The sequence below is a fragment of the Spea bombifrons genome, chromosome 5 (genome assembly GCF_027358695.1).
Source record: "Spea bombifrons isolate aSpeBom1 chromosome 5, aSpeBom1.2.pri, whole genome shotgun sequence".
NCBI lineage: Eukaryota > Metazoa > Chordata > Amphibia > Anura > Pelobatidae > Spea > Spea bombifrons.
In genome coordinates, this window is record NC_071091.1 from 94,194,657 (window position 1) to 94,207,206 (window position 12,550).

Sequence of the window (12,550 nt, forward strand, 5' to 3'; positions counted from 1 at the left end):
AGGAGGATCTATTTAGGCTGCTTAGCTCACAATCCAAAAAACCGATTCCAATTAATAAAGCCGCCACCACTCAGATCAAAAGTTGAGGCTCACATGCCAAGCACCTGGCAAGGTCCGGAACACACTGTAGACAGCAGCTCGTCCACGGATGCGCCACGTTACCAGATCGGAAACCGGAGCGCAAGTGAATCATGCGTGCAAACCCGGAGCATCAGGCACCAACACTGCATATTAGCCGTGAGGGTTTATACACAGGCCTAGCGAACCGCCGGCCGTACATCCCTATCAATTCGACACCAGCCCCGTCCCTCCCCACAATGCATTCGTCTCTCCTCCCAAAACTGCACAACTGGCAATATTTACCGGAACGCAACGGTAACGACCATAAGAACCCTCAAACAGGGATAAACAACACGGTCCGCTAGCGCCTCAACGACCTCCCTCAGCAAGAAAATGGCGCTCACCACCGCTTCCAGAGAGAACGCTCGCCGGTGTGACGCAGCACGTGACATGCCAGGTCGATGTTCTAAACTCTCGAGACCGCAACCACTGCTTCCAATCGTAAAATGGATTCCCAGTCGCTTGTGATGCCATCCATTGCGCTAATAGTAAAAAAATCGAGTCATACGTAAATTCTCCAGATCTCAGAGGTCTTTTCTTCAGATACAACCTGTGTTCGCTGAAAATAATGTATCACTCTCTCACACAAAAATATATACGTTTCGTGCTACTGTTTCCTGAATAGCAGGTGGCATTTTGTTCCTTTAGATGCCATTACATTGGTTGTCATTCATAAATCATACCGTAAGCGCGGATGCCCTGTAAAAAGTGCCCTCTTAAAGCGCAACCTTTTTTATAAAGCGGCAAATTCACAAAACATACTAAATTACAATATATGTAACTATTTGTGTGTGTGTATGTATATATATATATATATATATATATATATATATATATATATATGCAGTAGCACACAATCCACGCTTTACTGGACACTTGTACAGGTCCTCTCATCAGAATAAGGCAATGTAAGCCGTTCTGGACAACATATATTTCATTAACTGTGAATTTTTTTATTACTGAGCCTTTCCTGACAATTTGTATGGTTTGACTGGGAGTTTCTGGGTTAATGGGTAAATTCCCAGGGTCACATAATCTTGACCTGACTCCTTAACCTAATTGATGATATCAGTGCATCCCAACTGGTATATCACTGTCGACATCCCTGCTTTAGACAGAACTGTTTATTATTATTTTTACACTTTGTGACTGGGGTAGAGGAGTGCTTTTTTTTTTCAAATTTTACCATCTGGTCATCCTGCCTTTTTTTTTAACTATATAGTTTCCTGGGGTAAATTGTTTTGGCCTTGTACAAAGATACATTTGGGATATCTTTGAACCAGGCCAAATCAATTTACCCCATCAAACTATATATATATATATATATATATATATTATATTTAAATTAGACATTCCAGGGTATTTTAAATACCGGTATTTTAACTCTTTTCCTTGCACTAATTCTACTACCAGCCTTTGTCCAAAGTTTGTGGTAGTAATTTTTTGTGTTATTTTCACACGCATTGTACTTTAGGTATGAATTTACAGCCCTTGGTATATGTCACTGATAAACAGCACCCCAATATGTGTTCAGCACTGTGTGTGGAAAAAAAAACACAACCAAATCCTACCTTAAACATAGAAAAAAAGGCTGGTAGTAGAATTAGTGCCTGGAAATGGTTAAAATACCAGCATTTGAAATACCTTGATGTGTTTTCAAGCATATTCTACAGCTCAAATATATATGGTTTAATAGGATAAGCTGAACTGACCGGCTTCAAAGATGTCCCAAATCACCCATGGGGGCAGAATTATCAGATTTGAAAAAAAAAATTGTTTGGAAATAGAGATATGCTACTTTTATTAATTGCAAAAAAACATAAAACATTGAGTGTTTCTAAAATCAAGACAAACTGTCCTGAGTTTATCTATTTAGCAAGGATTTTTATTAGCTTTTGTAGACGAATAAAATTCGAGAACCTCAGAAATCTGAAGGGTAAAAAAAAAACGCTCTGTCCTTACACAAAAATTAAAAGCAACAACTGGTTGAAAGATAAGCGCTAATCTTTGTGATGAAAAATCGCATTTGATGTAACTTTAATGACGTCGCATTACGTGTTGTCATGCACCGTATTTCTTCTATACGCAGGAACTATAGATCGGCGCTAGAACGTTCCAAGCGGTTCATCTCGGAAGCTGCGCCCTGCACCCTTTCCCCGCACATGCGCAGTACGTCCGTCAGGCAGATCGGTAGACGCCATTACTGCCTGTAATACGGAACGCGGAGTGGCAGCGGTGGCGGCGGTCAGAACCCGGGAATTGGGGATTCTGAGCACGGAACGGGGAACCGGTGCCGTATACCGATTTATTGGTTGGTAATTTGCTGTGTTTTGTTGGCTTTCTTAGATTGGGCATGTTATTCATTTCCCCCTGATCGGTTTTGAAGCTGGTGGAGCCTGTGTGGCGTTATATATAGAAGATAGGGTGTGTGTTTAACGGGGTAGGGACGCGTGATGGGATCGGACACCGGATCTGTGTTGAGTGAAGTCCTCGGGCAGTCTGGGTTGCTGCTGGTTCTGCTGCATTGGGCTGTGTGTGTTCTGCTCCTACTCATGAGCCAGGAGGAGGCCTTTAGTGCAAGTAAACTGCAGCTCTAACCAAGGAAACGGCTTAGTGGCGTCATGTAAACAATGAATTGTGGCAAATAGCCCCCGATTTCGTCCTGCATATAAGGCTTCTGAAGGGACAACACAACCCCTGGTGTGATTCAAACGTCGTGCTGTGGCTTGGAAACCCAAATGGGTGAATTGCATTTGTGGTGGCATGGATGGCCACAGCCGGTCATGGATCAGTAAAGCAGAGTATGTTCTCCAAACCATCCATGTTCCTCTCCTAATTCCTACTTTTCCGTACTGCAGTGCAGATCATGAATGATCCCAACTGTAACCTAGTCTTGCCATTAGTACCCTGACCTGCGCAGATCAGCAATTCATACTTTATATGTAATATTTTAAATCGGGTTAATTTATTTGCATAGATCGCTTCATAAGATGTTTTCGTAATTTGGGTTTGTCAGAAAACACCGTTTCTTGTAATATTTACTGGGAGTTCAGCTTCTGAGTGTCTGACGGGAATCTGATCAGCTGTAGATTGGCCCTTATGTTGTTAGGGGGCATCTTAATCAGCTGGCTGTTTCCCGAAGTTTGAATTCACAAGCTGCATTCTCTGAAATAAAAATATTGTTTCGATAGATCTTTTCATTTTTTAGGTTTTGCAACTCTGGATATTTAGATTCATTTATGAAAAGTACTGAAAATAACAGTAGCCTGCAAAGAAAATGATCTAGTGTGTATACATTGTGTGTTTAATCTACTCTACGTCACAATTTACACAGATAAGCCACTTATAACATCATAGTTTAAAACAGATCTGCATACCCGTGAACTTTCTGGTTCTGTGGGATGTGGGCGATCCGACTGACGTCGCAGGACACAACGGTATTGTTGGTGGGGAGTGCCGCAAACTTGAGAAGCAGCGCCTCACCCGGAGTCTCTGGGCTGAAACCTGGAGAGTTCCCAGCTATGCAGATCTGTCACTTTCTAATATCCAACGTATTACAGTTCTATGCGCTAAATGATGTATATAATCTACAGATTGAAATAACTATAACCCCCATTTAAGTGTTTACTGTGGGTAGAGCCACCTTAACTTCCTGTTATCAGGATCTACGTTTTATATTTACCTAACGCACACAAAAAATGTAAACCGTTTCACAACCAGTTAGATGGCCACCAATTCTCGGCAAAGGATTGTTTGCACAGATTACATAAAACTGCAGAGAAATAATAAAATACCCCCCCATGCATAGTTTTTTTTTTTTTTTTTTTTGTGTGTGCTTTTTGAAATCTACATGGCACACGACATACTACGTTTCACTGCGCAGCAGCGCCAAATTGGGCAAGGTAGGCACAGAGAAAACAAAAGCTTAAATGGTAATACGGTTAAGATAAAATGAGATATACCGTATTTGCTCGATTATAAGACGAGGTTTTTTCCAGAGCAAATGCTCTGAAAAATACCCCTCGTCTTATAATCAGGGTCGTCTTATAATCAGATCTCAAATAGGTCTGATTTATGAGACTAAGATCCAGATCCCCCGCAGCGATGCAGGGGACCTGGATCCTCCTGTGTTAACCCCCCCCCAACTTACCGGTGCTTCCGAGTCCCCGGTGCTTAGTCCGGGCTGTGTGTAGAGCTCTACACGCTTCCCGGACTAACCACTGGGGACTCAGAAGCACCGGTAAGTTGGAGGGGGGTCCCCTGCAGGGAGGTCCCCTGCATCCTCCTGTGTTATGCCCCCTCCAACTTACCGGTGCTTAGTCCGGGCAGCGTGTAGAGCTCTACGCGATTCGTGTGGAGCTCTACATACTGCCCGGACTAAGCACCGGGGGCTCAGATGCAGGGGACCTGGATCCTCCTGTGTTATGCGCCCCCCCCCCAACTCAGAAGCACCGGTAAGTTTGGAGGAGGGAGAGGGAGTGTTAAATGGGGGTGTAAGGCATTTCTGGAGGCAGAGTGCTCTGTGAAATGCCTTTTAACCCCTTTAATGCCACTCTGCCTCCTGAAATGCCTTTTACCTCCCTATATGCCACTCTGCCCCATAATATGCCTTTTAACCCCCTAAATGCCAGAGTGGCGTAAAGGGGTATAAGGCATTTCTGGAGGCAGAGTGGCACATAGGGGTCAAAAGGCATATCATGGGGCACAGTGGCATATAGAGGGTTAAAAGGCGTATCATGGGGCACAGTGGCATTTAGAGGGTTAAAAGGCATATCATGGGGTATAAGGCATTTCAGGGGCAGAGTGGCAAGCCTGGGGGCAGATGTGCATAACTGGGGGGGCAGGTTGAAAAAAAAAAAGGAAATAAAAACAAAATATTTTTCTCAATCATAGCTTTTATTAACAAACAATTGTTCACTTAGTTTACATGAACTAACATTTACTGGTAAAACTTTTTTCCTACAGGGTCGTCTTATATTCAGGCTTTTTCTTTTTTTCATAAGTTAATATTCAGATTTTGGGGGGTCATCTTATAATCAGGGTCGTCTTATAATCGAGCAAATAAGGTATTTTCACAAGTACGCCAGCCTTTTGCTTTTTCTCGTGCACCGGCTCTTGTGGGCCACAACTCCCATCACCCTTACCAGCTTGACAACCTGTTGACACGCTTTCTTCCCCCGATCAGGAGCACTCATTTAACATGAATGGACCATCACGTTTACCGAGAACGCGATGCATCCATTCATAAAGGACGTCTTGGGCCGTTCTGTAAGACTTCCGGCACTGGAGGCAGCGAATTGCACAGGAGCACTCGGCTACTTTGTGATATTCCATGCCGTCACAATAGGCTTTTGGGCAACTTTTTTTTGTGACGGCATGGAAGATCACAAAGGTTTTAATGGGTTAAGAGTGGCATGTTGCCATCACAGATTTTCACGTAATGTCACTTATTGAAACTATATGTCTCTTGTACTTTTTGTCAGTCCTTGTTTTGGGTTTATTTATTAACATTTAACCTAATGGAAGCTGAGGTCCTTGGATGCCAGTGCTATAGCCAGCATTATCAGATTAGTTTCATTTTCTGAAGTTCTCTCCCTTCTCCTTTAGCAGAATTTACCGTAAACCTATTGCTTGTCCCAAATCCATCATTCATGATCTGCTTGATTTATTCTTCCTCGTTAGTTTATCTCTGTCATGTTATCAGGTTGCTGTTTTTTTTGTTTTGTTTTTCTCCTTTCATGCAGCCTTTTGCAGGAATATTAACTCATGGAAGCCGCAGTTTGGCTCTCAGGGTTGCAAGGCCAACAATGTTTTATTAATTCCCCAATCTTGTAGGTAAAATTTTCCAAAACAATTGCACTCATTGGCGAACAAAAAGCAAAATCTATAGGTAATCTTAATTCGTGCTTTCAGTTATGTCTAAAGGTCTGACAGCAACGTTTGCCCTTAATGGCATCGTAACTAATGATGTATTGGGTACGCCATGAAAAGATGTTCCTACCGGACAAATTATGTACCTGATGCATCATCGGTCAAAAAGCTCCCATGCAGCAATCACGTGGTCTCCCCTTTCGCTGACCGCTCCATGACTAGGACAATCGGTCTACAGCAGATGCTCTGCGCTTTTCTTACAACCAATCGCATCCACGGATACAGTCAGGCGAAAACGGAAACCCTTTAAGCACTACCTCTTTATCCGTTCTCTACCCTCTCTTTCTCATGGTGATCATAAGCTGGAGAGAGGCAGAGAACAGTGGATTTTTTTTTTCTTTAATCTGACCAAGAGGTTAAATTTTTTTGTGTTTACTTTTTAGTTTATATTGTGTAGTTAGTATGTGGACTTTGAGGGTTAGGAAGGGGTTTAAATAAATGAACATTATATAGCATTAAAGGGTGTCTTTCAAAATAAGCACAAAAAAACAAATACCGTATTTGCCCGAATATAGGCCGTGCTTTTTGTCCCCGCTTTAAGTCTTTAAAGTGTGGCCTATATTTGGGGTTTAGCGCAGGAACGCGCAATTCATATGGCCCAACTCCCGGGACATGCAGTTCCGGGCGCCTGGCAGGCAGCAGGGTTAAGATCTAGATCCCCCGCAGCGCTGCAGGGAAACTGGATCCTACTCTCTGGCAGCCGGTGAACGTCTGCTCGATACGCGTAGGCAACTTCCGGTTCTGGCGCTTCTGCCGTGTGAAGTGCTGGCAGGGGAGGTTGTCTGCATGATGTGATTAAACAACCTCCCTTTTTGGCACTAGAAGTTGTCTTCATGTTAGAGTCACGCAGACGTCCACTGCATTGGTAAGTTGGGGGGGCGGCGTATCTGTGGGGCAGGCAGAGTGGAGCATATCTGTGGGGGGGCAGATGGGCATATCTAAACGTAAGGTGTATTACAATGGCTATTGGTTTTCTGTTTGTATGTAATATATATTTTTTTTCTTTAAAAAAGCACCTAACTTTTAGGGTGCAGCCTATAATCGAGCCAATACGGTATATTTCTGTATTTTTCCCCATGTATACTGTGTACAATTTATATTTTACTCGAGTCATTTTGCATATATAAATATGGTTTTAAAAAAAGCCTTACTTCTAAAAATATATACAAATTGTTTGGTTACATAAATGGGAAAGGGAAATGGTTGAAGAAAGACATAGCAAAAATATGTATGTATTTTTTTCTATGCTATACTAAAATAAAAAAAATTTAATACACAGGAAGTGCCACTGATGAACAATGACCTAATTTATGTTTGGGAACATCCCGATTACAACCATACCTTCACATTCATACATATTTTTGTATGTATGTATGTGAGGGCCACATCCATCCCTTACATAGTATCCTATAGGGTAGTATTTTTCATACTTCTGGGTAAATGGGTTTGCGAGTAGTGAAGGGGGGGCTCATTCTTACATGTTGTGCTAGGCCAACGTGATGTCAAGGTTTTTATAATTTATTTTAAAAAATGGTTAGGCATCCATTTACACCTTATGTATGCCAGTGAGATCAATATGTAGACACTGAACTCTGTATTTTATTAAAATGTATTTATATTTTTTTTTAACACTTTTTCCTTTTATGGATAGAGGGGGAAACGTTGTTTCAAACTCTCTTCCCTCCAATCTTCCCTGCACTGATTAGTGAGCAGAGGTGGAGGGATCATAGGCCCCAGCCGTCGCCAAATGAGCCCCTAAAACTTGGGAAAAGGGTCAAGAGGATCCAAATGTTTTGCAGAAAGTGTACCTTGCAGTGCTTGTAGAAGTTAAAAATATCACTTAGCTGAAAAGCTGCAGCAGTAAGAAATGCACTTCAGAAAGCTATTATCATTCATTATATTACATTTTGTAGTGCAATTCTTGTGATTACATATACGTATTGTTGCAGTTTTTGAGCGGAGGGATATAATTTTAGTTCTTCTAGACAGATCCTGCTGAGTCCTCCAGTAACCTTCCAGTGGATGTCAGAAGTGAGAACTGGCTTCTGCTGACAAGGACAGTCCAGGTTGTCAGTAGACAGCCTGATCTCCCACACAACATTAGGGAGATGTCCCTGCCACTATGAAAAAAACATGACGTACTGGTAGGTCCTAAAGGTAAACTTGCCGCGCATTTTGTGTAGCAGTTGAGTTACTGGCCCTGAAGAGTCATAATTGGTATTGAATCCAGGAGCATGCAGTTCAGGCTGTTGGTGTGCAATTGGGGCCTGTTGAGCTAGCAAGTGTACTTATAGTAACAAGGTTGATCTTTGGCCCTGTAGATAGGCTTTCTAACAGACATTATCCCAAAGCACAGCAAAGGTATGAGCCACCCCAAAATGTTTAATAATACTGATGACTGTTCCATCAAAAGTGGATCCTTCTAGAAAATACCGTTTTACAGTTTTTCTTTCTCTGTAAATTAGTTGATGCCAATAGAATGTTTGCACCCATATTTGCTGCATCATGAAGCCTCAATTTTGATAGATGTACGTACTGTTAAGTGGAGGAATTTGGTTATGAAGTTATAAATAAGCCATTTTTCCCCCTGCATTCCACCAGTTTTGTTAAAACAGAGACCAACTTTTGGTGCTAAGTAAAATCCTTAATCAATTTTCTAGGATATTCTAGTAACATTAAACAGATAGAACGGACAGTACATTTCTTTTAAGATGGTTTGCATTTTACTTGGTATACCCATTTCTTAGATACAGAAAAAGACAATATACAAATAATCTCTCAATAGTATTGGTGAGAAATATAAATTCAATTTTTGTTATGTACTTCTTTTCGTCTGCAGGTAGATAATTCTGTCAGATCTAAGAATGTCTGTAATCGTCCGGTTGCTGGGGCTTCCTATTGTGGCAGATTCGTATGATATCCGAAACTTCTTCATTGGATTAAACATTCCCAGAGGGGGTGTATATATAATCGGCGGATTATATGGTGAAGCTTTTATTGCCTTTGAAACATTTGAAGATGCCCGCTGTGCCCTAAATCTTGCCGGCCGTGCTATAAAGAATTCCGTTATTCACCTTTCACTCAGCAGCGAAGCCGAAATGAGATACGCTTTTGAAGTGAATCGCATCGCTACAAATCAGCCTTTGCAAGCAATGTCCTCTGTGGGGTTCGGTAACGGACCAGCAAGTAATGGACTTCATCCTTATGAACCTCATATAGCAAGTGGAGGAAATGCTTCTTCCAGAGTTCCTTCCTTTTTATATATGCACGGGATGCCACTCAAAGCAACAAAGGTAGATATAAAAGATTATTTTAGGGGACTTGATGTTGAAGATGTAATCTTCTTAAAATTTCAAAATGGCATTAGGAATGGCAATGCTGTTGTTAAATTTGGAAGAAGTACAGATGCCAGGGTCGGTCTTGGGTACAACACGCTTTTCATGGGCACATGTCAGGTATCTTTGTTGCCAGCAAATGAAAAAGAGTGGATGAAAGCTGGTGGAACTTGTAAAAAAGAATATTCTCCACCAATTTCTCCCATTTCTGGTAGAAAAAGGACCCACTCTAGATCACCAGCAAGAAAAAATCTGAAACGTCAAGTCTATATAGACGAATACTATGTACATCTTCAAAACTTGTCTTACAATGTGACCAAAAGAGATATAAAAGGATATTTTCGCTTTGCTGACATTGAAGACTCACAAATTTCATTCCTACTTGATAAATCGGGCAAAAAGACACGGGAAGCTTTTGTCATGTTCAAAAGAGGAAAAGATTATAAAAGGGCTCTTGACCTGCATAACGTTCTCTTTCTGGGACGGCCTATAAGCATATATGCTATCCCAAAAAAGGCTATGTTAGATTTAATTGCACGTGAAGGAAAAATTACATCAAGGTCAAGGGAGCGGTCAATCTCAAAGGATTTACCTAAAAGGAGTTCTCGCGAATCCACAAGTGGTGAATTAAACTGCATTTATTTAAGGAACTTTCCCTTTGATGTTACCAAGTCTGACATTAAGATTTTTTTTACTGGATTTCCTGTGAAAGAAGATGATATATTTTTGCTAAGTGACGATAAAGGGGTTGGTCTAGGGGAAGCCCTAGTAAAATTCCCAACTAAAAAAGAAGCATCCAGTGCTGAAAAACTCCACCGTCGAAAGTTTTTAGGGACAGAAATCCTGTTAAGATGCATCGCTGAGGAACAAATGAAAGCTTTTGGAGTTGATGTTTGCATGACCCACTCAGCTGCCAGAGATTCGTCTAGTCAGTCACTAGATGAATCAGTTCCACTTGTTACTGAGACAGATGACCCACCTGAAGACACAGGCTTGGCGTGTACATTAGAGTCAGGGGACATGGTACCGTCATCAGATTCCTCACAGGTGACACCTGCCATGGATGTTGAAGAGGTTGTGTCGGGGCTCCCTGAAACATGTGCACCAGGGACAGATCCTCCGTCAGATTTCCCTAAAATAGAAGTACCAGGAACCGATACTGTGTCAGACACAGGTGCAAATCCTGCTTCAGACCTCCCTGAAACTAACTCCTTGGGTGCGAATCTTGCGGCAGGCCCCCCTGAATCTGAGGCACCAGGTGCGAGTCCTGCGTCAGGCCCCCCTGAATCTGAGGCACCAGGTGCGAGTCCTGCGTTAGGCCCCCCTGAATCTGAGGCACCAGGTGCGGGTCCTGTGTCAGGCCCCCCTGAATCTGAGGCACCAGGTGCGAGTCCTGCGTCAGGCCCCCCTGAATCTGAGGCACCAGGTGCGAGTCCTGCGTCAGGCCCCCCTGAATCTGAGGCACCAGGTGCGAGTCCTGCGTCAGACCCCCCTGAGACTGAGGCACCAGGTGCAAATCCTGCGTCGGGCCCCCCGGAGACTAAGGCACCAGGTGCAAATCCTGCGTCAGGCCCCCCTCAAACTGAGGCACCAGGTGCAAATCCTGCGTCAGGCCCCCCTCAAACTGAGGCACCAGGTGCAAATCCTGTGTCAGGCCCCCCTCAAACTGAGGCACCAGGTGCAAATCCTGCATCAGACCCGACTGAGACTGAGGCAGTAGGTGCAAATTCTGTATCAGATCCCCCTCAAACTGAAGCACCAGGTGCAAATCCAGCGTCGGACAGCCCCACATCATGTATCACAGAGAGGACGCACTCATTACAATCTACAGAAGAAAAACCAGTTCTGGATGTTTCAAATCCTTCTGTTGCAGAAAAACCTGCCAATAAAGAAGTGTCCATTCCTAGAACCAATCAAGCTGGGGGAGCCACCAGTGACAAAGTATCTGATGGAAAAACAAGTTTTGTAACCATTTTCCTTAGGAATTTGCCTCGTACAGTTACTGTTGCTGAAATTTTTGATTTTTTTCATGGCTACAAAGTGAGCTCTGTTAATCTCAAAAACATTGAAGCGGGTACTGCCACAGTACGTATACAGAACTACAAAGAAGCTTTGTCTGCCGTAAATAAGCTTAATACCAAGCTTGTTGGCAATAAACGCGTGGTTCTAAGTCTATTTTGAAATGCAAATTCAGTTTCTTCGTTTTACTGGTTTGTGTTTGTAAAATTTCTTTTGGCAATACCAAGGAAAGGTTATTGTTGTTGATTCCAAAAAAGAATTCTGCTCTGTAAATAAATAATTTGTATATTGTGTGTTTTAGTAAAACAAAATCTGGATTTTTTTGTTCCTCTTTTGTTATTTGTAGGGTCCTTGCAAAGTGCACATTACCCATATTCTTTCTGCTCCCCAAGCACACTAATGTCCAGTGCTCATGGGAGCCACAAAATCTTTAACACATTCTTTATATGTACACAAATGTTTAGTTCAACTGCAACAAAACCAGTGGTAGAAAGTGATTTATATCAACATAATTGCTTTCCTGTAACCAAAACTCAGGATTGAGTCATATGTCAAGTTCTACAAAACTGAATTCATGAGTTCATACAATATAGCTTGTTTCAAATATCAAAATGCCTAGTGAAAGGAAATTTGTGTATTCAATAAAGTAATTCATTATAGAAAGAAAGAAAAATGTTTGTCTAAATCACTTTTGTTTCCTTTCTGCACAACAGTACGCGTATGGTGCAAATGTCCTGGCTGTCTGAACTTTACCATATGTAAAGTGTGTGTGTGTATATGTATATGTATATATATATATATATATATATATATATATATATATATATATATATATATATATATATATATATATATATATATATACACACACACACTTGTGTTTCACCGAAAGCAAATTCATAGATTTAACACATAAAAAAAAAGTTTATCTGATATACAAAATGTGTAAAAAGTTCATGCAATTTTACTTGTTTCAAAAAGTCAATGCTGTAAGTTAAAGAAACAAAAAAAAAAAATCTGATGCCCCATGTTCTGTTTTTTTTTTTTATACGTTTGTGAAAAAGGAAAACCGTGGGTTTGGAGATCTCTCTGCCTCTGGGCTGTAGTAATGGAAAATACAGTTTTGTTTAATGTATATTAAACCT

General features: G+C 41.6%; 1 protein-coding gene across 1 annotated transcript; it reads left to right on the forward strand.

The window, feature by feature from the left end:
- The first annotated feature begins 2,292 nt into the window (after positions 1–2,292).
- On the forward strand, positions 2,293–12,078 carry LOC128496497 (RNA-binding protein 12-like). Its single transcript, XM_053466149.1, has 2 exons — positions 2,293–2,431; positions 8,891–12,078. Exon 2 carries the CDS (start codon positions 8,916–8,918, stop codon positions 11,565–11,567), a length of 2,652 nt encoding a protein of 883 aa, XP_053322124.1. The 5' UTR covers positions 2,293–2,431; positions 8,891–8,915; the 3' UTR covers positions 11,568–12,078.
- Positions 12,079–12,550: the final 472 nt, after the last annotated feature.